Raw genomic sequence first — 27972 nt, 5'->3', positions numbered from 1 at the left:
GACAGCTATGGGGTGGGGGATGGGGGTGGAGGGATCAACCAGAAAGGAATAAGGGCTCATGGACATGGACAACAGTGTGGCGACTGCTGGGAGAGGAGAGGGGTTTAAGGGGTAATGGAAAAAATGCAATAAAAATAAGGGGAGGGGGATCAAGGGGGGAAAAAGGGGAGGGTCATCAAGGAACATGTATAAATGGCACATGGACAAAGCCAAAGAGGGGTAGGATCGAGGGTGGGAGATGGGGGTGGGTGGGGCGGGGGAGTGTGGTGGGGGTAAAATGGAGACAACTGTACTTGAACAACAATAAAAAAAGAAAAAAGAAAACAATGACAATAAATAAATAAGTAAAAATAATCTTAAAACCCATTTCTGGGCCATATCCTTGAAAATACGATCCTTTATTAGAGGATGGCTAAAACTGATCTCAAATTTGAGATAAGACAACAATGTCCCTAAGAGTTAGAGGTGTTCATGGAAAATAAGGAAGATAAAAATGCTGTAATTTCAAAGCCATAAAGTTTTCTGTGTAGTAACATATACACCTATCACGTGTATTTTTAAGTACATGATTCTCTGTTCTAGCCCCACCAAAAACCTGAACACTGAGGATTGTAAACATGAAGTTGAACCACAACCCAAAGCAAGTAACAGAGTTTTGCATAAACTAAAAAAAAAACACTAACAGTACTTTGCTTACCATACAGTATACGTTACATATTCAGCAGTTCTAACTGAAAGCACAACAGGCAACTGTCAAGACTTGTTTACAGTGAGTTTCACGGAAGAGCTACACTTAAACAACAGGAAAACTAGATAACTCACGGCTGCCCATCAATCATTCATCTACACGGGTCGCATGTCCACCAAAGCAAAAATTACAGGAATCCACACGTGTAGGGCGTTAACCTTACGATTACGCCTTTCTTTTTGTAATAAGCTTTGGTTGAAGTGGTGAAAAAGATTTGGATAAACAAAGTGAAATGTTTAAGACAGACATATTCAGTAATTAGAAGAGAATTATTGTGATTATTGTTATGAAAATCTGGGATCTATTCCTTCCAAAATAAACTTGAACAGGCAACTTCAATAGGATGAAAATTAGACTTCATAAAAATTTAAAACTTCTGCTCATCCAAGGTACTATTTAGAAACTGAAAAGAAAAATACCGATGAGAAGACAGTATTCACACAAGCCTGGTACCCGGGTGTACATTCCACACACCTCCCCAAGACAAACTGATGGATGGATAAAGGAGTGGATAGGTGAACATATATGTGATGAAGCAAGTAGAGTACAATGTTAATGGTAGAATTTAGGTGTGGAACACACAGGTATCACTATAAAATTCTTTTGCCTTTCATAATAAAATGGTAGAAAAAGTAACATCATCTCACTAAACTTAAGATTTAGTAAATTAAGGAAAATACTAAGTTGTTGGTCTTAGGATGTGAAACCAATTTTTGCACACGGGGAATAAACTGTTTAAAAATAACACATTAGGGTCTCAGAGAACATGCAATGGATTACCGGATTTAGGCCTCCAACGCATTAAAAAATAAATGAATCAAACCTATTTGCAAACACTGTAGATTTCCTGGAAACAGGTCACGTCCTCCTGGAGACGTGTGCCTACATGCGGGCATCAAGGAAGAGCCCCAGGCGTGGCGGCTGCCCCAGTATGGTCGCTGTGTTCGTAAATGAGCTCACAAAGAACTAGCCGCAGAACTAAAATGTGGTCATTTAAATGGACACAGAAAATGGACAAGTATATATTATTTCTCCCCAGCATAAAAGGAACATAATAAAGGAGAGATGAACACAATGGTTCTAGCCCTTACCAAAAAACAAACAAACAAAATGTGTAAGATACCACTAGATAACTTTTCATTAAGTTCTTATGACCTAGGTATTGCAATGTTTTACACAGATTATCTCATCTAATTCTTGTAACAACACTGTGAGCTGGGTACCGTTATTGTCATCCTCCTTAATAGGTGAGGAAACTGATACTTAGGTCAAATTACTTTCTTAAGATCACAAAGCTATTAGGTGAAACAGACTTCAGGTACAAGTTCTTTATCATTGAGTTATACTGCTCCCACGTTCTTCTTAAATGTAACAGTCGAAGAATTCTTTCTCTAGTACATTCGCAACTTCAAATATATGTGTGTGTATATATATATATATATATATATATATATACACACACATACCATATGAATGAACATACATAGGAATATAAGAACTGAAACCAATCAATCCACCAATTAATACAATTACAGTCATGTACTGCATGATGACACTTCGGTCAATGTCCCATAAGATCATAACGGAGCTGAACAATTCCTATCGCCCAGTGACGTTCAGCTGCCGTCCCAGCAGTGCCAGCACTACTCACAGGCTGTGGAAAGGCCGGGGTAACACCCACTGCGCTGCCAGCTGTATGTAAGTAGAGCACACACAATTCTGTCCAGTATATGATCCTTGATGATGATAGTAAGGACTGTTACTGGTTTATGTGTTTACTGTACTGAACGTTCTACCATTATTGTAGAGTGTACTCTTTCTGTTCATAAAAAAAAAAAAACTTTGCTGTAAAACAGTATGCTATGCTATGCTATGCTATGCTGGCAGCAGACTCATATATCTCGTGTTTACTGCGTCTGTTGCATCATCTTCTCTTGTGCTTGATTCCATCGCGTTCTTTCCTTCAGCAGTGAGCTGCAGGGGCTTGTAGCCTCGGAGCGATGGGCTGCACCACGTAGCCTAGGCGTGTAGTGGGCTCTACTGCCTAAGTTCCTGTAACAACAACATCACCCAACAAAGCACTTCTTGGAATGGAGCCCATCGTTAAGCTGTGCATGACTATAATTAAGAGTAGAATTGAAGAACATTGCAATTACAAATAGCCAATTTTGATATTTGAGAAAATTCTAACAATATCAGAAAGGAAAAAATAATTTCCTCACCATTCTCCCCAACTTGCCACTGCCTGGTAGGAATTAAATCTACTTTTCTTGCTCTGAGACCATAAGGAAAATGTTTCAACTCAGCAGAACAAATAATTATAATCCTCATGTATAAACTTCATCAATCTATCTTCCTAATCATATCCTCATTAATATGATAGTCTGTTTAGAACTGCCAATGATTTTTAGTCAGTCATCGTATGTGAGATCAGTAAGATCACACCTAGAAGGCAAATAGTTTAAAAGGAAAAAGTTGCCCTGGCTGGTGTGGCTCAGTAGATTGAGGATGGGCCTGCAGACCAAAAGGTCACCGGTTCGATTCCCAGTCAGGGCACATGCCTGGGTTACAGACCAGGTTCCAGGTGAGGTGTACAAGAGGCAACTGATGGATATATCTCTCACACATTGCTGTTCCTCTCCCTCTCCTTCTCCCTCCCTTCTCTCCTCTCCAAAGGTAAATAAAATCTTTATTAAAACAGAAAAGATGAATCCAGAATATTTCACTTGTTTTACTGAGAATCAGCATTATGAAAATGAAAATGCCAAGGATGTGCACTACTTATTAATTTCATATTCTATTTTGCCATTTCCCCCACCTTGTTCACATTAATATACAATGAAAATAGCCGGTAGGTTGGGGCCAGACCAGACTCTGAAGGTCTAGTCAGGTAGTGGGCTAAGTCCCAAGTGCATGTTCTTCATAGGTCAAAGGCATGGACTTTACCCTGGAAGCTAAGAAAAGCCCCTATGTAGCAGCCTGGTACAGAAAACAGGCTTCAGAGCCAAGTGGCTGAATTTGGATCCTGGCTCTGCCACTTAGGAGAGGAAACTTCAAAACATTTCCTGTTTCTGGCAGGCACAAATAAGCAGAAAAATTAAGGAGGCCTATGTACCATCACATATGTGTTACACCATAGACTGCTTTATAAATGCAAAGAGGCAGTGTTCAGCCCTGCCTTTCAAGTCAGATGACGCCCCCTGGGTTTAAATCCTCGTACTATCATCTCTTCTATTTCTTGAGATCCAGGGCTAGTGTTTTAAGCTGTATCTCAATGTCCAGATCTGTAGAATGAGAATGATAACAACAGTGCTGTTCCCATAGAGTTAAAAAGGATGCAGTCAGATAAACTACACCAAGTGGCTTAGGAGACACTCGGTAGAGGTGCGCTATTCTCATTGTCTACAGGCAGAAAGAGGATGCAATCGAATGTGCCTCAGAGAGCTCTGGGTGTGCCCTGCAGGGGCCCTGGGGTAGGAGACGCCCTGTGAACGCTGGGGTAAGATCCTCTTGTGCCTCACACCTCATAAGTGCCACAAATGTTTGCAGAATTTTATTCATTCTTCACAAAACTGGTGAGTATTGGTGAATAAAAAAGGTACGGTTAACACTGGATGACATATGTGTAAGGAAAAATTATGCAAAATACTAAACATCTTAGGGAAAACGACTTACCGTCTCAAAAAAAATCTCCATCATGCGGGCTCTCTTCTCCTCCGCGCTCAGTCCTTTCTTCTTTGACTAAAGCACAAAAACAAAAACCAAACTGTATTTTTAAACACTGCCGTTTAAAAGGACTTGGTCCAAAACATCAGAAATTTTATGAATGAGCTTGTCTGACACCAACAGGTTTGACAACACTCAGAGCCAGGCCTACGGACTGATTCTGACTATTTTACTTACTGTACCGAGCTGTGAGAGGTGCAGCCAGCACAATAAAAACTGACTGAGACAGAGAGCCTGGCATTTTGTAGAAATTCATTGTTTATCAAGTGATCCAATGACAAATCACTGTGTTTACCTTCAAAAGACTTACAATGTCTCAAAGAAGACAAACAGGCGTAACTACGTACAACTGATGGACAGATATGTAACACGCACAGACTGTCTCACAGAACAGAAGGAACTCCTCCGAGTGGCCGGAGTGAGCTGATTCCGCCTGAGGAGGGAGGAGAGTTCGCTAGGACAGCTGGGCACGAGAAGGATTTCGGGAGCTGAGAAATGGTGAGAAAGGCGTCCTGGACAGATCACTAACCATGCGCGGGCACAATGTTAAGGCACAGAATGCTCCAGAAAGACCGTGGATGACTTCTGTATGGCACAGGAAGAGGGAGTGGCAGGTGGGGTGAGAAAGGTGGTCTGGGGTCAGATGCTGGATGGCTGACTGTCCAGCCGAAGGGAGTGGACTCTATTCTAGGCAGTGAACAGCTAGCACACACTTTCTAAAGCAGGGAGTGACCGTATTAGAACTGCATTTTAGGAAGACAGTCATCTGGCATTGCCGAGGGTGGGCTGGAGAAAGGAAAACCTACCCAAGTAGGCAATGGAGCCTCCTTCAAGTTACTAATATTCTTCGAGCCAACTTGAAGTAAGATACTATGTAACTAAAATGTATGTTAGTAAACTTTACTATCTATTGTACACACGGTCCAAAATAAAAAGAGCAGAAGAAAAGCCAGATCTCCTCAGTGCAGAGACTCACAGAAAATGACAGGAGAGAATAATCACTTCTAGCGCTCTAACAGAGGACTCTGCACTAACGTTTAAGATTTGCATTTTTCTCAGAAATCGCACATAAAAAATTTGAAAACACTTTATACCACTTAAAAAGCAGGCATAAATAAAACAACAATGAAAGACTGACCCTCTCCAACCCAAAACTCCACCAGAACAGGAGAGCCCATGACACGGGGAGAGAGGGGTTTGGGATCGCCGCTCTGAATCTATACCCGAGTATGAGTCTCTCTTCCACTTGCAGAGCCTAGAAACCCGCCAGCTCACCTTCACAGCAATGAAATTATCCTGTGCTCCTTGATGAGTCGTGCAGGTAAAAGAAGTAACCTTCAAGTTTACGTTTCCCCCCTTTTTCTCTGTCTACTCTCCACACTGCAGCTCCCCAGGGCTCTTCAGGGCTGCCTTCTCCTCCTCACACCTTCCCTTTGATGTCATTGGCCTTCATGGTTTTTCCTAACACACAGAGTCCTGAAATCTTTCCAGAAGAGTTCCTGAGCGTGCTCCTGAGCTTTGATCTCCTGTACCTACCTGCCTGCTGGCCACACTTCAAACTCAGCAGGCCTACGCTGAACTCCCCCTCTCCCCTATCTACGCCCCAGACCTGCTGTCCTAGATCCGGAGTTCAGTCAGATACCACCATGTACCCCAGCCAGAGCAGGGGCCCAGCAGTCATCCCAGGTGGCTTCATCACACTGCCTGCTCCGTCCCCACCACCTCTACCTCAACTCAGGCCTTCCGTATCTGCCTCCTGCAACGTACCTGCAGGCCCCCAACACACTTCATCTCAACCTCCCAGTCCCAGTTCTGCACTGTCCAAAGCCTTCAATGGCTCCGCACCACCGGAAGCACCCAGTACCCCAGGAGTGACCTACAAAGGCCCTATATCACCTGACCCCATCCACTCTCACAGGTGCCCCTCCCCACCTCAACTTCTACCATAGAAACATGGAGAGCTAAGCAATTTGAGCTGTAATACAAAAATTACTTGCAGTTCTCCACTCGTAGAATGCTCTTTCCCATTTCTGTGCCTTTCAAAATGCTGTTCTACCTAAACACCTTCTCTTCTTACCTATTCCAAACTCCGAAAAGTCTCCCGAGGCTGCCTTCAGGTGTCCTCTAAGAGAACCTCCCCCAGCTCCCTGGCTGGGCCGAGTGCCCCGCTGTGTCCCTAGGAGACACTTTCATCCAGTCACTCACTACAGTTAAAAAGATGTGTTTGCTTGTCTCTCTCAGCAGAATGAGAATCTTCAGCACACGAACTGCCTTTGCCTGCTCAGGGTTTAGTGCCAGGTTAGACAGAGCTGGCATAAAGGCCAAACCTTAGTATCAGGACCATGTAAAACCCTAACCTAAAAGTTGAGGCTGGCCCTGGCTGGCGTAGCTCAGTGGATTGAGTGCGGGCTGCAAACCAAAGCATTGCAGGTTCAATTCCCAGTCAGGGCACATGCCTGGGTTGCAGGCACATTGATGTTTCTCTCTCTCTCTCTCTCCTTCCCTTCCCTCTCTAAAGATAAATAAATAAAATCTTAAAAAAAAAAAGTTGAGGCTGTTAGTCCCCAAACCCCACAACACCCACTGCACTCCCATAAATATGGTACAGGGTGAAATAAGAAGAAGAGATTCTGCGATAACCATTTACAGCCTGGCTTAGAGAGGTGAAGCAGAAAAATCGTAGGTAGACCTGTGCCCTAAATGCAGGGTAGGGAGCTAGAGTCCAATATGGCTTTACCAGCTGTGTCAGAGGCCTTCCACAGTCCTCTGCAGTACCTGAACAAACCAAGCACGAAATGCACGCTCAGTGTGAAGGCTTCCTCAGGTCAGTCGGCTAGTCCGAGGGGTCTCAAGCTGCCGTTAGAATCATGTCAGGGGCTTTTAAAAAACACTGATGCCCATGCACATCCCATAAGAACGGAATCAGAATCTCTGGGAAGGGGCCCCAGCCTGGGTATGCTAATTTACAGAATCTTTTCCAGGCGCTTTAATTGTGCCCCAGGATTGAGAACACTGCTTTTCCCACCCCAGAGTCTAGAGACCATAGCGGGGGCACTCGCAGAGCAGTGAGCATCCCTTCAGGTTTTCAGTCTGCGGCTGTATCAGCGAAAAACAGATTCAACACTTTAGGAAAGGCTCCTCATCCTAATGTTTTAGCATTATAAGCAGTTCCTCGGAGAGACCTATTGGCCCAAGAACCTACCACCCAGGGGCAGGCAATGAGAGAAATCTAGCGTGCTGGGGACAGTTTTAGGAACACTCTTAACACCCAGCTCACAGCCATGAAAGTTCCTCAAGGGCTGTGGATGAGCTGTATCATCCAAATACATTGCTTTCAGGTTCATTTATTCATCTGCCTCTTTTATGACTACAAGCACTCTTTACTATTAACCACAGTCGCAGATTATCGTGGCTGGAGTTAAAATAACTAATGTGAAAGGATTCCATATTAATCTGTATTTGGAAATTTCTCTTAAAAAAAAAAAGCTCATTTAATACTTAAGATTAAAGAAAATCTCCTGATAGTGTAAGTTAGAGATGCACTCAAACCAGTAAGTAAGGGGACTCAAAACTTGACTTGAGGACAACAAAGGAACGTTCTCCAATGAGGAGTTACAGAATCCCTAAAGTCAGCCCTGTCGATCAATTACAATAAAATTTTGCAAAATTAAAAGTAGCTGATATTCACAGCCCTCAAAAGTGGCAGACTACATGGTATTTCTCCACTTCCAAAAATACGCCTGGACTTAGAATAACTGTCTACTCTGCAAGCCCAACCAAATCAAAACAGCTATTAATTCACAACCAGGAAAGAGAACAAAAAGTTATCTTTGATCAGCAAAACATTGAACTTGTTTCTTAATCATTAATAAAAATAGGAAGTATGTAGCTTACAAAAAGTTTTCTAATTTGCTTCATATTTCTCCATTATCGGAGGTGAGAATCTGAATAGTTAACAGCATGTGAAACCGTTACACATTAGAAGGTGGTCTATGAGTAGAGAGAGATTAGGTACAAGGACAAAGTTAATGCATTTGCACTGCACAGTTATCAGCAGTCAGTTCCATTGGGCCAGGAACTCTGTCAGAGAAATACGGTATCACAGAGCACTGGTAACAGATTTAAGGGTGGTCCTGTTTGGCTTCTTACATAATTTCACGCCCAGGTGGCTCGGATGGTAGTTTAACCACAAAGAAGCCGTTATCAGTTCTAATTACATCTGGACAAGTATCTTCAAATAAACATCGTACAACCTACATCCACGTCTACCATCAACCAGCTCGGCAAAATAACGGCTACTGAACTAAATTAAGATATTAAAGTCTTGATCCATTTAATTAGGTGTTGATTCTCTGCCAACAGAAGCAAAAAAAAAAAAAAAACAGCATGAAACTCTGAAGGTTATGAAAATGACTTGAGGACTACAAAGACATTAACTTCAGAGACGATTTGGAACCTTACCAGCACTTAACCCATCACGGCGCGCAAGGACAAACTAATTGCGGCGCTGCCCTAATCAAACGACCAACTCCCTACAGACCTGCAGCCCGGGGCAGGATTTCACAGAAATCATCTAACTGGCATAAAATGAAGATTCACTGGGGTACTTTTGAAACCGAGCCATTCAGAAACGTGCTCTACACGCTGCGATGCACACAGCCACTCGATCGTCAAAAACCGAGAGCCATTTGGGGCATAGGGCGTTCCGCCCCGTCTCCCCGACACTTTTCTTTCTTAGTTCTTCATAAGGGGCCACGTTTTCTTGGTGGCCGAAACCGGGGAGCAGGGGCCCATGTTCGGAAGGGACTCGTTTTCCTTCGGACAGATCGCAGAGTTTGGGAGACACTCAGGCCACGCTCGCGAACGCTACGCGTGTAGAAGCTAATTCGCAGGGAGAGCGCCGGCGGGGGCAAAAGCGGGGGCGTCCCGGCGGCCCCGGAGCGCGCTGGGGGCGCGCGCATCTCTGCGTAGACTTTCGGCCTCCGGGCGCCCCGCGGAGGCAGGTAGGCTGGCACGCGCTCGGGGCCGCCCCGTCGCGCCCGGAAGGCGTCGTCTCAGCGGCCCCTCCGGGTGAGGCCCAGGGACCGAGCACCAGGCCCCGAAGCCCGCCAAGACCCGGACCCCCGCAGCCCGGAGACTGGAGAGGAGGGGGACCCGAGAGCGTGACTTCAGCCCTTACCATGGCGTAGGCGGCGCGTTTCTCCGTGGCCAGGCCTGCGCTGGGGACGAGGGGCGGGGCCCGCCCACGATTTAATTTTGGCGCCAACCCCGCCCAGGGGCGGGGCAACGGAAGGGAGGGGGTGGGAGAGACCGACCCTCTCCCCGAAGGCGCGCAGCGACCCCTGGTGGCCCCGCGGAGAGGCCACCAGGGGTGTGGTGGGATCTCCGTGTCAAGTTTCGTTGAGGTATTGCTAGCTTCCACAAATTCTAGAACATTCTTTCATTTCCTTCCACTAGAAAACAGAGTATATTAAATAAACATTCACTCTGGAAACGGAGAAAACAAGCTTTATTAAAATGATTTGAGATTTTTTTGTGCATGGTAAAGATAATACACATGAATCTTGTTTCTCCTATGTTTCAAGACAGAATTAAAGTTTTATTGTAGACTAAAGCATCCAAAATACTGTGGTACGTATGTAGCTATGAACATACAAACACTTCGATGCACAGCGTTTATTCTTTTCTTTAAATAGGCAGTCAGCATTTTGATTCATAAAAGAACAAATGAGCATGTATCAATCAGTATCGATGAGCGCAAGGCGTAGTGTTCTATACACAAAACATATGAAACAGACCTATAAAGATGGAATGTACAAAATTTAAAAAGAAAATAAAGGAAGCAAAAAATCTTTATGCTCATACATAGGATTGAAAGGCTGTAGAACTGAGAATGATACAAAGAATCCTATTACAAAAACACACTCTCGATGACAGAACATTCCATGTCATAAAGCAAAAGCGAGTTTAAGGCTGCGCTGCTTTCAAAGGTCCATGAAAGTGCTGTACATTCATTGGAACAACAGAGCCAATTAATTCATCGGCTTTAGAATATTAGTAGCTTTCATACGTTCTCCACAAACAAACCTCACAATCACTGCCACACAATTCATCTTCAGAAAGTTTATTAACACCATGATTTGTAGCTTACTGTCATTTAAAACAAACAAAAAATTATTTATTTATACCAAGCAAATCTTTAATGGGCACTTAGTTCCTTTATGGCAATACTAGATTCCTAGTTATCAAAAATATTAAAATAATTGTAAAATTTAAAACCCTGCAATGTTTACAGAATGCAACAGTATTACAACTTTCGGGTCTAAGCAAAATTAGATAATGTTTGCAGCAAATAGCTTTAATTTTGTCCTACCTGGAAACGTCTTTTTAAAAGTTATGAAACTAAAAATACTCCTCCCTTTCCAGAAGCTGGTGATTAGAGAGGATACTATCGAGTCCAAACGTACAAAGGTTTTTCCCATTTGAAGCAATCTGCAGAGGACCTGATGTTTACTTGGCATTCCTTCCAATGAACTCAGGAGGCGTTACCAAAGCATTTACGTGAACCCTTTAATGAGGAGGGTCCATTGCCACTTGCTGGCGTACCACTGTTCCAGTTCACTCCCTGTTAGGACATACCCTGTATATTTAGTAGTAGGAGCAAGTGTGTTCTAGTTGCATGGACCTGTAGTATGTATTTGCCTCAAATCTACTCAAAGAATAAATAAAAATAAGGAACTAGGGGGCTTGTTTAGTTATTGGAGACAAAAGTTTGATCAAGATACTAAGTACCATTTAAAAAAATGGCGAACAGTCATAAAGGCTTTGTATTCGTGTGTTTCTGAATGGTCAAGTGACTCTCTGCCACCCCATGTCCAGCAGGGGAGGTCTGTATCGGGAGAGAATGCAGTGCCATTGACCTTTACATTCTAACTGGCAATATTTTACCCTAGTGCCCAGGGGAAATTTGAATGGGTAACTTTTCAGTGCTACTTATCATGAGTGTATGACAGGTTCTGTACACGTGACAAAGAGAAATCAAGCAATAATGGGAGCCCAGAAACAAAGTCACTTACTTTAATATCCTTCTCAGTTTACCAGAAACCATTTTCCATAGAATGTGACGAAATCTCACTTAAATCTTGCCTATTTGTATCTTAGCAGCACTTTCCCCCTAAAATATGCTTACCAGGAAATACAGTAAATGCACATATGTATCCAAATATGAAATGTTATGTATATTTTAACATATATATGATTATATATCTGGGGGAGGAATATAGTGTTTCCTGGAGTGCCCTTAGCATGTGTTTTAGGAACAGATAAACAGGTCTGAATCAAAGTATCTATTCTTTCATTCCAGTTTGCGCCAGTATTGACATGTAAAAAAAATTAGCTTTGTCTTCAATCTACTAGTTGAGATACTCAGCATGATACAGTATGATGGCTGGTTAATTTCTAAATTCACACATGTAATTTAAATGTGCAAAAAAAAAAACCTTTAAGTAAACTAGTCTGAAGTTCAATAGTTTGTGACAAATCTAAATAGGAAGCCATTTTTACTTGTGAAAATAAGCTAAAATTAATTTAACCAATTTAAAAAGTTTTCTTTTAAATAGTCTAAGAGCTATCAAAAGCCTAGCCAACTGAAATATGCAGAAGAGTAATAAAGGGCAAGATGCAGAATATTAATAAAGGGCAGAATATTACTCAAGGGCAAGATGAAATTCCCTCCCTAGAGGGTAAGCTCCAAGAGGGCAGGGCGTTGTCTGTTTCCTCCGTCACTATGTCCCCAGGGCCCGGGAGAGCTCCCGGCGCCTGGCAGGCACTTGTTACATATGAGCATCTATCGTCAAAGACTTATTTCACTAATGCTAGGAAACAGGATCTTAACGCTCTAAAAATGTTATTGAATTTTATAACTTTATCACAATCTTAAATATTTTGAAGACTCTACCTAAACTAAAAAAGTACTAAATCTAAATGTAAATCTTTCTGAAATTTTTTTTCAGAGGCTGATTTGGGCATAGATTTGATAGACAATGGGAAGTAACTAGATTTCCTTTTTAAATTTAAAAATTCCTACAGAAGAGAATCACTGAATTATAAATTAATAAGCGATAAACATCACATTCATATAATTATACATATGGGCCATGTTTTCTTACAGTACAGTTCTAAGGTGCTTTCAGTGAAAAAAATCCCAAAGTCATTACTGAAAATGCCAAACATGACATCCTATTTGGTAGAACTGAGTAGAAAATTAAGCAGTGAAAATAAATCACATCTTATTTTACAGTCTCAATGACAGATTAATTATTGACTAAATTATTCTGAACATTTCTCAAAATGCATTTATATGTCCTTTCAAAGTAACTCAAGTTCAACTGTTCTCTTTTGACCTGTTTTTGGTTTTTGTGTTTATTTTTGAAAGACCAGAAGGTCATTTTCTGATGCGAAGTCAGCTGATACCATCATGCCTAGAAAACGGCAAACATTCGATCTGCTTTAGGGCTTGTTCTGCGAGGACGGCTGGAAGCTGCTCTGCAAAGGAATGTGCTGAAGAAAGGCTGCGTGATGCTCCTGTCTTTCCGAGTGCTGCCTATGTCAATACACCGAAGATTCAGCTATATATATATAGATAGATATATATGATACATTCTACCTTACCCTAATCATGTATACATAGTCCTTTAATGCCTCTACTATTCATTAGACAACGATAAATAACCATAACATGCCCTTACCTGTAATGCTTTCACAACTTTGGTAACACTTGCTTTCTAAGGGGAAACCGTTACTCAACCACATGCCTTTGGTTGACACCATCCGTCCTCCAAAGGGCTACTTATGGCTCTCTGTCCTAGGATACTGGTGTCCTATTACATGTGCTGACACTTTGCAGGAGGTAAACCTTTCGCTTTCATGAAGTGGAAGAAGAGAGACACATGTGAGAACATGGCACATAAAACATGACTAACTTTCTCGTGATTACATTCCAGTGCATGGACCTGGAGTTGGGCTGTTTACCAGCAGGTACCATTACTATTGTAATATGCTTTTCAAAACATTAGGAATTTCAGGTTTCCCTGAAAATGTACTTTGTTTTTGATACAAGGTGAGCAGAAAAGAGAAGGTGAAAAGAACACACACACACACACACACACGAAAAAATCTTTGATCTAACCTGGGAAGGATGGAGAATCTGCATTTATTTTTAAGTGCTAAACTCAGAGGCCTGCTAATCACAGGTGAGAGGATTTTGTAAGACAGTCTTATTTGTTTTCCTAAAGTAATTTATATGTAGTTGTTGATAACCAAAAAAATGTCACAAGAGTCATACCTAGTGTAAAAGTGAGGTTAGAAGATCCCCCAGGTCTTGTGACTGAGGTTAAAGTATATAACTACAACAGATTTTGTTTTCGTTTTGTTTTTGGAAGCTCTGTGCAAAGGCTACCATTCACCGGACTAACAGATACCTTTAAATCTTCTAGGTTTTCTTTTAACGCTTGTTTGATTTGCAAAATTAGTTTAACTACATAAATCCCTGTCCTATAAGCCATAGATCACAGGTGTGAAACTTTGCAGTTTTTACAGATTCAGTAGACGAGATCTCTTTCTCTCTTTTTTTAACCCTAAAGGTCAATTACAGAAATCAGATATGCAGTTTTTAAGGAAATTATTACATTCAGAAATAACCTTGGAAAGTTCACCAATGATTCCTTCTAGCATGAAAAGTCTAGTGTAATCTGGTCCCGCGCCGAGAAATCCATTCCAGTTTATAGTGCAAGACCTTCGGAAGGGGCGGTCCAGCTGCCCACCGTCACTGTAAGTACCGATAGACCTTGAAACAGTGGTTCCCAGAGTCTGCGACCACAACGTGGCCGTCCGAAGTCAGGGCCAGGCCTTGGGGGCCATAGAGGGGGTCAGCGGATGTGTTGATGTAGGACAAGAATGACCCACTTCCATCAAAAACCTGTCAAAAATATGGAGTCAGAGTGTTATAGGAAAAGCTGAAGGAATATTAGGACATAGGAGTTAGAAAACTCTTGATGCCAATGTGGTTAAAATAGAAGCATGTGAGTAATCCCCTAGGTATAGCCAGGGCAAGACTGTACTAAATTTTGAGTAGAGTAGTATGTGTGCTTTTGGAACCAACACATTAGATAACAAGAAACAGCGATGGGTCTAATAAGAACTTTTTGTTGTGAAGTAGTGATGAGTATAAATGATAATTTGAGATGTTTGCAACTATGATTTCTCTGGATGACAAACTTATAAATATTGCAGAAAGTACTGTGATTATTGCCTATATTCATAATTAAAGCAAATGACAACTTTTAATCAGAAGTTAGTAAAAAAATCATATAATATTTCTGTTCAATGGACCTCATGAATTCTATCCACAAACCCCTTTGGGGGTCTGTGGGATCCATGTTCAAAATGCCTGGTTTAGATGGTTTTACTCTGGTAATATATTACCTTTCAAAAAATTATTAAATGTATTGGGGTGACACTGGTTCATAGGACCATATAGGTTTCAAGTGTACATTTCTATGACACATGATGTGTGTATGACATGTGTGCCCACCACCCACAGTCGAATCATCTCCTGTCGCTATGTGGCAGCCCCTCTCTGCCCCCCACGCCCCAACCCCCGACACTCTTCCTACTCCTCCTTCCTTAGTTCAGCACTTCCTGTGAGATTATCTATGGTCTTGTGACATGGCCAAATGAAGAACGAAAAACGTTGAGATTTGGGGACCACTAATTCTCCACTTTTGACAAGCACCAATCCCGCCACACGAATAGGTGAGCACTTGAACCTGCCTGGATCCTGCTGTTGCCCCAGTCGGCCACGATGATGTTGCCGTTGGAGTCCACTGCCACGCCCGTCGGGGCGTTGAACTGCCCGTTCCCCTCTCCGTTCGAGCCGAACTTCAACATGAACTCTCCTTCCTGATTGAACACCTGTGTAAAGTGTTTTTAAATTGCTTTATTTTAAATGAAAATAGATGAGGCAACGTTATGGATTTAAAAACTCCTATCGGAGCAGGTTGTTTATAACAAGACCTATGATGTCAGACATGCTTTTAAAAGATCTACAAACTAAACACCGTATTGTCATTTCTCAACTTACCAAAGAAATCTGATTTATTATTTAACTCATTTTTTTCTAGCTTATATCTGGTTAGTGAATACTTATATTAAAGACACTTCCATTATAAATTATAAATATATACAAATGTAACATAGTATGAGAAAGTAGAGCTATAATGTTCAACATACTATTCTTTCTGCCTTTAAATAAATACCTAAACTTCAAGAAGCATTGCATTTCTAACAGGATGGATAATGATTCAGAGTTGGGTCAGAAAGTAGGAGGCTTTTGTTAGGCCAGATTTTATTACCATTTTACTAAGTCAATACAACAAGGAAGAGTAGGCAGGACTTAAATCATAACAGGGGAGATGGACTGCGTGTGAGGGAAAGACACACAGACCCACACACAGAGACAGACAGAGGTGGCAGTGGGTATGTGTCTTCAGAATATATTTCAGTTAAATTAGAGTTTCTATGGCCCTAAGGCTATGGAGAGAAGGGAGGCGGACAGAGTAGGGAGGCAAACAGAACTCGTACACGAGTTCTCTAATCTGATACGGGCAAGCAGTGGGGTGTTGCAGTTAATTAAATATTCTTATTACTATTGTCACTAGAATGTTACTGTATACGCATCCAATACAGATGACTGATTTTGAGAGAATGAATGTGTTCAATGATAAGACCATAGTAAGCATAATTTTATCTTGATGATTCAGATGATACTCAATGATTCTGAAATGTCTCCAGGATATTATTTTAAGCTCGCATTATTATGCAGCCTCCACGTACTGAAAGACTCATTAGCAATCTGCAAGTATTACAGGTAAAGCACTAGGAGAGGAAGGGTTCCTCCAAGGTGAAATGGAGGGAGGGCACTACATCGGGGTGCGGATCGGATGTGAGGATGACCCTGGGGCCTTTCAGTGATTCTCCTACTGCCATCTCTGTGGTCGGCAAGGCTTAAGTGACTCTCTTTCAGTCACTTATATCAGGAAAGTGAGACACTTCAGTCCCTAAGTGGCTAAACTTACTTTAAGATAAAGAAGAGGAGTCATGACCACTTCCTGAATTGACCACCTCCTGAACTACTTACTTACTTGCCACGTAAGCAAGTTACCTCTGTGCTTCTTTGCAAAAGACAAAGACAAGAACCAGATTTTATGAGTTGGCCAAAAAGTCTGTTACATTTTGTCTGTAAAATAAAAGACACATCTTTCATTTTCACCAATAACTATTGATTTGGATACTTTGAGTATGTCAGCTCTCTCCTGCTATTGCCTTCTACTGGGTAGAGGCCTGGGGTGCTGCTAAACATCTTCCAGTGCATGTGACAGCCCCACAGCAAAGGAGTATTTGGCCAAAAAGTCCACAATACCAAGAAACTTTGCAAATCACTTTTGACACGTTCTATCAGTCTCTTCATATATTGCACAAATCATTTTTAGCATTTCAGTTGTGTTTTTACTTTTCTTAAAATAATAAAGTATAATACACCAAAAGTGTTCTGTGTTTTCTCCCATCTTCAGTATTAAAATGGCTATACAAAAATTCACCAATTTTGATCATTTTTTTAAATGCATGCTGATATGACAGCTGTCACAATGCAACCTAACAAAATTGTTGAGTAAAGTTAAAGACAACTAGGCACTACCAGAGCCATTGCATGGAACAAACAAACTTTTTGGCCAACTCAATACTAAGATATACCATGTTTCAAAAATCTCTCCTGACTATGTTTATCTCCCTTCACATAAAACACTCTAATTTTAAAGAGCAATCAGAGTGTCTGGATGCAGGTGAGGATCCAATTTATCATTCTCTGATCCTTTCTTTAAGTCCTACAAATAATCCTTTTGTTGGCTTCTTTGTATTTCTCTCTCTGAGTCAGTAGGTTTTCCATGGCACAATTTCAATGCTTGGGCGCTTCTGCGTCATTTTGGAATGACGGATGATGCCAGATGGACTCTTACTTGTTTTGCCACTAAAAGAAAATACATAACGACGGTAGCTAGAGAATTAACCAGACCACTTGTTAGCCCTGACCTAAAGGTATAGTGTCTACATTTATCAGGAGAAGTGACTTGAATCCAGACCTATTGCCAACTGCTCTGTGTTATATGGAAAACAAACAAACAAAAAACAGACCAAAAACTCCAACTAGCCATAAAAGTTAAATGGCAATGGTTATCAAAGAGAAGACAAAAAAGAGACTGATTTTAAGTAAGAGGAAAATAGAGTTTAACTAAAATAATCTACCTCTACTGTACTGGAAACATGAAGAGTTTTCAGAATCAATAATTATAAATTTCTCACATTTCCTATATCCTCCATCTAAAATGTCATTAACTGCTTATAAATTATTCGGGTGTAAACATAGTAAGTGGTGGAAGTATGACCTGAAATCATGTTTTATAGCTTTGCTTTTTGGAGTGTGTATGGCATGTTTTCATAACATTGATGATAATCCCTCTCCGATTTCCAAATTCTGCTTGCCTCAAAGACCACTCCACTTGGAAGGCTTCCCTGATAGTCTGAGACATCTCCTCTTTTCTTCCAGATACTTACGGAACTTTATATGTACCTATTTGTGAGAAGATATTTATTGCTATCTGCCTTGCATTTTGGTTGCTTATATGTCTTATTTCCTTCTACAGTGTCTGCAGGGCTGATAAATGGGGGGCGTCCCACACACCAATGCCAGAGGACTCATAGAGGCTGCCTGGAACCCCGGGGACAGGAAAGGCTCTGGGGACACAGGTGTACTTAGTAGAAAAGAGCAACTTGACTAATATCATTGCCTTCCAGCAGGGGGCAGGAAAGAGCATCTGTGGCCAGGCGTCTGCTGGCCTTTGCTGGCCTTTGCACTGTTAGGATATACATGGGTTTTCTTCCGGTGAAGGGCCATTATATAGTTTAGTGAACGATGCCTCTATAAACTGAAGGAAGGCCAGCATGGGGTAACAGCCTGTGCCATCCTTGGATAGTTTTGCTCTTGCACGGGGCCGGGAGAGCCCCCCAGGAGGAGGGGCACAAGCCCTGTCTCTGCTGCCTCTTTGCTGTCAGTTTCCTTCCTCCCCTGCCATTGATTTCCCCACTGCTGTCTTCCCTTTGTCAAGACATGTCCCAAGCAGGTGAGAACATGCGGCTTACTGGCATTGAGGGAGGTGGGGGTCGTGGGGGTGGAGTTCTACTACTTTGGTAGCAACTCAGGGGAGAAGGCGTGGCAGAAGGCAGCCTTGGCAGTCAGCCCGATCGATGGGCATCCTCTTCCCCCGTCCGGCCCCCTCTCCACAGCCCACTGGGCTCCATCTACTCTTTGCAGAGGCAAACTGACATAACCAGCAGAAAAGCTTAACCCTTTTAAAGAAATCTTCCCGAATGGGCTGGGGAAGTGAAGCCGTGAAGGACACAGAAGAGGAAGTACCTCTGGGTGTTGAAGTCCCTTCCATCTATTCCAGTTACCAACACTGACAAATCATCTTAATGTTTTCATGCTGCTTGCTCCGTGGCTGTCTCCAAGTACAAACCTCAGTCCCTGGCATAGCACCTATGCTATTTCCTTATTATCCTTAATTTAAAGTTCAAACTTAAGCACACTTACTTTACAAGGAAAATTTTATGTCACTTCGATAAGTGCAAACCAGTACCAGTTGATATGGTCAGAAGGTAACCCTTAAGGCAAACATATGACTCTTAAAAACATCCACCTGTACACCGCCCGTGCCCACCTGGCATACCTTCAATGGAACGTGCATCCCACCTTGAGAAGCCTGGTCCTGAATGTTACTGAACATTTTCTCATTTCCATAAGTGGGGAACTTATTTTGAACCACTTTTTTATTTCCTGATTTGTTCAGAACGAAGATCAAATCTTTCTTCCCCCTATACCTAGTGAGAACCATGTGCTCCACTATTTGGGGAGAGGGGGTGGGCATGTTCTCTCAGGAACACTGATGGTGTGAAAGCATCCTACAAAGTATGAGGTGTGCTACGTGAGCGCATGCGGTGGCTATTTTCCTCCCCAAATGTTCTGTTGTAGCAGAGTTAAATATCTAACTTTGTTCGAAAGGCCTTACGATGCAGAAAATTGAAAAAAGTGATCTTGTTTTTATTATTGAATAGCCACAAAACATTACGTTTCAGAAAGTTCTGCCTCTCCAAGTTCAAGCCATTGCTTTTTCAAATTTAAGTTTCAAGTCGTCTCCATTTACACAGTTTCTAGTTAAGAGACTCATCGCCCCCATATTTTGTTCAATTTCCTGACTCTCCAAAGTGTGTGTGTCCAAATGAAAACCTGCCTCTTTAAGGAGAAACAAAATCCGCTCTTGAACATTAACTCCTTAAGGTCCTCTGTGTATATGGGACCATGGCGTTATTTTCTCCCAGACCAGTTTCTCAATAAAAGCAGTTAAAAGGTAAGAACAGTTGATGTGTTTTCAGTACCTTGACAGAATGATTATGGAAATCTGTAACAATAATTTCATTATTGCTATTTACAGCTGCAAAATGGGGACCTGCAATAAAGATGGAAAAGAATGTGAGATGACCACCACAACAAAAATAATTGCAACATGGCAGTTATAAAACTTAACACAGTACTGAGTTATTTAAGAAAAAAAACAAATAAGGGGAGACTCAGAGCTTGAGAGATCGTTCAGCCAGACCCCCGGCTGCAGACAACATGGAATGTCTATCACTCTACCCTTCTGACTGTCTACTCCGACTTCCTCCAGATTAAGCTAAAAGCTCCAGCAGCCCTACGGAAGAGGAGATGAGCAGTAAGCATCAGAACTCAGTCTCCAAACCACCATCTGAATGTCACATCTGCCAGCTTGCCTGAGTACATGTTAGTTATTTTAGGGTCCCCAGGGCCCACTGAGGAAAGACATGGTAATGCTCAGCATTGAGAAAAAAAGACCCCAATATATAAGATTTTTCTAAAGTAGAGCAGAAAACCTACACTCTCTAATTTTCGGTGACATTCAGAATGTGGTAGAACTGGAGACAAAGCACAAAGAAATATTATGCAAATTAAGGTTAAATGGAAAAAACACCCTTTTAAGAAGGAAATTTAATAAACTGTTTTCAGCTTCTTGCAGATGTGAAAAACTAAGTAAGCTTGTGACTGCAAGCTGGTGACTGCAAGGTAGTACAGCAAGAAGAGAAACGAAAGATCTGCCCTTCCCACAATCAGCACATACTCTGAACGCCTGTTCTCCTACAGTCACCTAGAAACGTGAAAAATTTCTCATTCAGAGGCTCTTTAAATAAAGTTCCAGCTAGGTAGAAATAGGAGTTACTCCACTGTTTCTCAAACATTCTTCTTTAAAAATATTTGATCTTAAAATTTATATGTTATTTACTATTACTATTTGAAGATTAGACTTCTGACTTGTGACGTGCCACCGACAAAGGCCACACGTGGATGGCAGTTCAACTTACTGCGGGGAGTTGTGGGGGCGTCATTGAGAAGCACCTAACCATGCATTTCGCTTAGATTTCACCCCCAGTACCTTCCCCAAAGCCAGCAAACACAGTGGGGGTGAGGCGTCTCCAACATGCTCCAACACCATGCAAATGTGAGCAGAAGGGGCATTAAAAAGGGGGTTTACGTATTACCGTCAAGTGTACCTGCAAACTGCCTGTCCCCGTTTCCTCGGCTACCAAACCTGGTGACGATTTTCCCGTTGGGCTGGAAGATGAACACGCAGCACGCCTTATTATCCACCACGATGACGTGCCCGTTGCGGTCCACAGAGACTCCTTTGGGCCCCATCAGCTTTCCTGACCCGATTTTTGTCTGTTGGAGACAAAGACAGCAGTGAGGTTGAAGACGCAACACAGAACATGAAGACAGACATTTTGCTTAGCAACCACTTACTGAAATGTGCAAACACGGGTACACAGTGACTCATGCCACGATGGTCTCTGACTTGGAAAACTGTCTCTGTCCCATCTATTATCTGCTATTGATATTTATATGAAGTTCTTATTTTTTTAAAGATTTTATTTATTTATTTTTAGAGAGGGAAGGGAGGGAGAAAGAGAGAGAGAAAAACATAATGTGCGGTTGCTGGGGGCTGTGCCTGCAACCCAGGCATGTGTCCTGACTGGGAATCGAACCTCCGATGCCTGGTTCGCAGCCCGTGCGCTCAATCCACTGAGCTATGCCAGCCAGAACTAAATTCTTATTTTTTAAAGGAATCACCACCAAAAATGTTCTGCAATCCCCTCAACTGGGGTCAGCCTGGTATATAGCAAAAGACTCCTGGACAAGGAGTAGGGAGTCTGACTTCTGTCTGTCGCTTGCTTTGGACACAGCTGGTATAGCACAAGCGCATGCAATTTCTTTAGGCTTCAGATTCCTCATATATTTAAAAATGCCAAAAAAGGACCTCAATCATTTCCAATGGTATTTTTAGAATATGTATCAAAATTAAACAATGTAGGTAAAGTGTGTAGTATAGAGTCTAACCTATATTAAGCCATCATAAAAGAGAAACTATCATCGTCATTATTTAACATCATAATTCACATCAAAATTGCCAGTCATCTGCCCTTGAACTGCAGTAGAGTCAAGTTCCGCACAGCCAGGAGCCATGCCTGTTTTATCCAGCACCATGTACTCATTCCGAGCCTAGCGTACTTCTTGGTGTCCAATAGGCACTCAACAATTATCTCCTTGATGTGTTAATTATAAAACTCTAGCAGTGTTCTAGGGTAAAATGATGACTAAATGGTTCCAGTTTTCACAGTATTTTAAAATGGGAGGAAAGCATTATTTCTATCATACGCATTTTAAATGGTATTCATTTTGCTGAGTAGGCCACAGTGTGCACTGGAGGCCTCTTTGCCCCTAGACCCATGCCTTACACCTTTACTTTTATAGCTCCATTTTCTGGGGTGCTGATAAAGTATTGACTCCTTTCCCTGTTTATTTACTAATTCCACAAACGCTGATGGGGCACCCAGTGTGTGGCACTCGAAGGTGTCTGGGTGGCGTGGCACAGACAGACGTGTCTCCTGTGCCTGTTTTAAAGTGCCTGGTCGTGAGTGTTCCACACGGTAGGTTTGGGAGCATGCCCATGAGCCATGAGCCAGAAGGCATGTGGGACAACTCGATGGCACAGGTCACTGTAGACAGGGAAGGAGAAAGGGCACCCATGATGCTCATGTACCGGAAGGCACGCCTGGTACATGAGGGGACAGCAAGAAGCACAGCTGTCCTCGGCACCGAGACTTAAAGTGTCCGAACAAGATAGAGCTCTATGTGATTTTACAAAAAATCTCTCCTATATATTATGAAGCAACACACAGAACAGGCGGTGTAATCTGAGCCCACTTGTGTTAAATGCGTTTGTATGTGGACACATCCTCCTGGAGGAGAAAGTGAAAAACCAGACAGAATTTGTATCTTGGAAAGAGATACTAGTAGTGGCAAGAGAAACTCGAACTTTTCATTTTCATTTCTTCTACAGGCTTATTTGAAAAATCTATTTGCAAACATTACTTTGTAAATTTAAAATGTTAACTCCTGAATAGCTACATTCTCCAAGTTTCCGTTTAGTCCTCTCAGGTTTTCTCTCCACATCAGTGCTGTTTGATGGAAGGAGAACACGTGCTACACGTGGAACTTAAAGTCTTCTAGTAGCCAAATCAAAAGAATAAAAAGGGAAAATTTATTTGAATTATATATTTCATTTAACTCAACATAACTAAAAGTGATCATTTCAACATGTAATCAACATAAAAATAATGAGATATTTTACATTCTCTTTGGAGGACTAAATCCTTGAAACCCAGAATGTATTTTACACTCACAGCACATCTCAGCTCAGACCAGCCCCATTCAGGAACTCAGTATCCACGTGTGCCTAACGGTCACCATAGTGGACGATGCAACCCTACACTTCTTCTAATGTCTCATTTGTGCTAAAGCCTCACCTTCCACTTCTATGTGTGAGATTCTCAAATCCGTATCTTTAGTCATGGCCTACTTTACAAGTTTCAGCTTACACTCAACAAATGTCCAACTAAATTTATCTTCTTCACTTCTACCATTATAAAAAAAAAAAAAGGAAAATGCCTGGGCTGGTGTGGCTCAGTAAATCACGTGCCAGCCTGTGAACCAAAAGGTTGCCAGTTCAACTCCCAGTCAGGGCACATGCCTGGGTTATGGGTCAGATCCCCGGTTGGGGACATGTGAGAAGCAACCAATTGGTGTTTCTCTCCCACTCTGGCTCCCTCCCTTCCCCTCTCTCTAAAAATAAATAAAGTCTTTTAAAAAAATGAAAAGAAAAGCCAAAGTAGCACCTCCTGATTTGCTAGTTCCTTTTATGATATCACAGTTCACCTAGTGAACGAGGATCAAAATTTCAAAGCAAAATTCATTTATTCTTTCATCAGTTTGAACCTGAGTTTTCTCATCTGTAAAATGGCAACTATGCTATTTACCTCCTGGGTCTTGCAGGTTCCAAAGGATCAAGGAAAATGTCAACCCCAGCACATGACACATAGATAATCTCCTCTCTTTCACCCTACTCAGCTGGTATCATACCCGACACACAGGATTATCTTCTTTCCCAACAAAGACACCAAGAGATGTGCAAAAAAAAAAAAAAAGAGAGCATGAAGACAAGGGTGGGGGCTTTCCTATGCGGAAGTTCAGACTTTGTATCATCTTTTGTTCTTGGATATTTATAAGTGACTGAGATTCAGATTCAACCTCTTTAGAACAAACACACATTTACTCAGGAAGGAAACAATGGTGTCCTGGCAAGGGAATCGGTTGTATAAATTTGATTCTGATTCTGCAATCTAGCCCCAAGATCAAAGACACTATAACATAATAACTTACAAAGACACTGTATGCTCTCTTTCATGTCTGAATAGAAGATATGTCAGTAGGGATCAAAAGAGAGAAGACTCTGATTATTAAAACAAGAATATTATTAGTACCTCACATTATGAACAGTAGTTGTTACTTAAAATGACTCAGCCACATAATAATGCCAAGTGGATGATAATTATGTCGCTTGCAAACAGAAAATAAAGGATTACTGCCATTCTATCACGTAGTTAAGAGCTAGTTAGGGTGGGTCCGAAAGACAAAACTTAAGTGTTGAGCCAAAACCTCTTTTCTTGTCACTTCCCTTCAGTCCTAGTTTAGCTGCATTAGATTCTACCAAGTAAAATGAGAATTAATAACATTTGGCCCGACAATATGTCTCCCATCTTAAATAGAATAGTCAGCAAAGATATTCTAGATCCTGGCTCTGGAACTGTTAAATGAAAGTATTTAGGTCAACAAACAGGTCCTTAAGTGGAAGAGGAAAAAGATAAGATATTTTAGAATATGGTGGCAAGGGTCTTTACTTCTATCATTTAGAAAAAAAAGAAGCCCTGGCTGGCATAGCTCAGTGGATTGAGCACGGGCTGCAAACCAAAGCATCACAGGTTCGATTCCCAGTCAAGGCACATGCCTGGGTTGCAGGCCACGGCCCCCAGCAACCGCACATTGATGTTTCTCTCTCTCTCTCTCTCTTTCTCCCTCCCTTCCCTCTCTAAAAATAAATAAATAAAATCTTTAAAACAATAACAATAAAATTATTTTAAAAAGAAAAGAAAAGAAAAGCTGAACTGGCACCTCCTGATTCCCTACTTCTTTGTGACGGGTACTACTGTATCTGTTCTGGGGTCACAGAAGGCTCCTAGATGGGCCAGAAGATGTAAGTCAGGAGGGAAGATGGAAAGAAAATAAGTTAGAGGCAGACAGGAATGAGTATTGGGGCTAAGAAGTGAGTGAGTAAAAGAAAGAGGAGATAAGATGCTATATCTCTAGAACTATTAGGGATAAATATGAAGAATCCACATGTGTGGTAAAGGTTTGTCCTTGTGAGCCCCTGCTTTATTTTACTGAACCCCATCAAAGAAAATGAGCGTCTCTCAGTGTGTGGTCCTGGACGTCACAACTGGGTGAATCCCTTTAGAGTACTGGAGTGTTTTCACTCGCTGTCTTTCAACCCTTAGGATTTTGATGAGCCACTGAATGAAAAGGGCTTAATTCAGGAAACCCTTCTCTCTTCTGTTTCAATGTGTCAATATATTAGATATACAAGATCTCAATATAATATATAGATATAGAACTCCTGTTTCAATACCTGTCTTAATATTTGTTTCTGAATTTTAAAAAAAACAGGTCATGATTATGCTAGAGTCTATGGGTTGGCCCCTATCTAGATAGATCTTTTCAAGAGGTCCCTGTATAGTTTTTATTCTTTTGATGGTAACATTGTCATATTTGGGTACAGCATATCACACACACGATTATGAAGACATGAAAGAAAGGAAGGAAATTAGAGAGGCAAGAGACCTTCCTGTGGGCATGGACTTCAAATGAAGGCATTACATGACTAGTGGGGTGGAAAACATCAAGGGCAATCAAAGAACCACGTGCACTAGGGTAGAGCTGGAAACAGTAGCTTTTCATTTTCCCAGTTTGAAAAGACGCTGCCTCACACAAAGCAGGGGCTCCCATCTGAAGATGAGTAATTGTGTAAGGAACTTCCTTAATAATATCAATGCTATGACTACGGTGATCTCACAGCCCGAAAAAGGAAAATGTAAGTGCCTCCAGTAAAGACGAGCAGGTGAGCTTCGTGCCGTCTCCAGGACTCCAGAATAGGCTAGGGAGAGCACTGCCCACTCTCAGACAAGGAACGTGACCACTGGCAGCTGCCGTGTGAGGCCACGAAGCCCGAATTATAGACAGCTGACTGAATAGACTTCATTTTTCGAACAGACTTACTACAGGCATTGGAAAAGAACACGTTTGGATGCCTATTTCCTATTGGACACATACAAAATCCACAAATAAAACCTCATTTAGTCCTCACCCAAGTCCCAAATTGCAATATGAGGCTATCAAGGCTTGAGAGAGTTATATAATTTGCCAAATGGATTCTCATATGTTAATCTGAGTTAAAGTTCATGTTGTCAACTGAAAAGAAGTCTCTAGAAGGTTGGACGGGGGAATATAGAAGGCATAGTCCATGTGACTTTCAAAAACACCTTTGACACAGGGTCTCATAATCTTCCTATAGCCAGTGTAGAAAATGGGCTGGACGATAATATTCCTTATTGACACCTTAGGAGGTGACATTTGTTATCACCAGAGAGCTCTCTACTCTTGGGTGACTTGCTGAAGAAACAGAAGATGACACCGGGAGTGACAGCAAATATGTCAAATGATGGGACCCCTCAAAGTGTAGCTCTATTTGCATTTTCTCAGTGATGCCAGCCCCCGTTTTCTTTCCAACTCTTATGCTCTATTCTTTAACACTCTGCTTTGAGATCGTACCAAACAATGTATGACGGAATAAAGGCTGACATGTATTGTTTTCTGTGTGTTCATCTCTTTTTCTCAAGGGGCTTGTATATTTTCAAAAGGAGGGGACCGTGTCTTACAATTTTATCTCTCCCCATATACCTGTCACGGGACTGAGAAAGTAGAAGCCACTTCATAAATGACAACCTGTACGTTAATTTGGAAAATATAAATTGACTCTTAATAACCCTTACATATGATGGTATAAAAAAATTGACTGGAGCCCTGGCTGGTGTGGCTCAGTGGATTGAGTGCCAGCCTATGGACCAAGGGGTCATCAGTTCGATTCCCAGTCAGGGCACAGGCCTGGGTTGCGGGCCGGGTCAGGTCCCCAGGTGGAGATGCATGAGAGGCAACTACACACTGATGTTTCTCTCCCTCTCTTTCTCCCTCCCTTCTGCTCTCTAAAAATAAATAAATAAAATCTTTAAAAAAATTGACTGGGTAACACAATTACTTTATAAAATGAAGTCATATTTAGGATATACAGGAGTAAATTGATGGCAATATTATTGTTACTCTCGCTTCACAAAACTTAGATGTAACACAGTCTAGATGTCTTTGTATATGAAGAATTATTGACTATTTTATTGGATCTCAAAAAGGAAAAAGACAAGGAAATGCAAAATTTCATTTTTGCATTTCTCATTCCTTCTCTCTACTGTTTAGTGGTTATGCAGTAGTTAATCTTACCTTAAACTTTCCATCTGAAGAGAATATGCTAACCCACTTGTTATCATAATCTGCAATGATTATGTCCCCACTGGGATGCACCGCTACCCCTGTGGGCCGCTGCAGCTGCCCGGGAGAGCGTCCTCGTATGCCAAAACGACTTTTGAACTGGCCATCGTTGGAAAATATCTATAAAACAAATTGCATTCATTGGAATGAGAACCCGCACAGAAGAACCCAGCCAGAAACACTGTCGTCTGCACGACAGGTCAGAACTTGCCAGTCCTGCTTGAACAGAAGTCTATGCACACATTCTAAGCTTTCCTTGCACCGTGTA

General features: G+C 41.7%; 2 protein-coding genes across 6 annotated transcripts in view; both read right to left on the bottom strand.

Annotated features, from left to right (window-relative positions):
• The window catches only part of MND1 (meiotic nuclear divisions 1), a 50204-nt gene extending 40448 nt beyond the window's left edge, over positions 1-9756 (bottom strand). Inside the window, exons 1-2 of the mRNA XM_028521732.2 lie at positions 9654-9756; positions 4424-4489 (exon numbers count right to left, since the gene is read on the bottom strand). Coding sequence (XP_028377533.1) covers positions 4424-4489; positions 9654-9656 — 69 coding nt within the window. The 5' untranslated portion in view covers positions 9657-9756. The remainder of the gene's footprint in view (positions 1-4423; positions 4490-9653) is intronic.
• A 210-nt stretch (positions 9757-9966) lies between these two features.
• The window catches only part of TRIM2 (tripartite motif containing 2), a 79030-nt gene continuing 61024 nt past the window's right edge, over positions 9967-27972 (bottom strand). For all 5 annotated transcript variants that reach the window (XM_036031917.1, XM_036031919.1, XM_036031916.1 and 2 more), the window contains 5 exons: positions 27657-27824; positions 21209-21377; positions 20021-20091; positions 15305-15445; positions 9967-14450 (listed from right to left, as the gene is read on the bottom strand). In XM_036031917.1, the coding sequence (XP_035887810.1) occupies positions 14298-14450; positions 15305-15445; positions 20021-20091; positions 21209-21377; positions 27657-27824 (702 nt within the window). In that variant the 3' untranslated portion in view covers positions 9967-14297. The remainder of the gene's footprint in view (positions 14451-15304; positions 15446-20020; positions 20092-21208; positions 21378-27656; positions 27825-27972) is intronic.

The sequence above is a fragment of the Phyllostomus discolor genome, chromosome 8, assembly GCF_004126475.2.
Source record: "Phyllostomus discolor isolate MPI-MPIP mPhyDis1 chromosome 8, mPhyDis1.pri.v3, whole genome shotgun sequence".
Lineage (NCBI taxonomy): Eukaryota > Metazoa > Chordata > Mammalia > Chiroptera > Phyllostomidae > Phyllostomus > Phyllostomus discolor.
The sequence above is the reverse complement of the archived record's forward strand: the minus strand, read 5'-3'. Positions and strand labels throughout refer to the sequence as shown.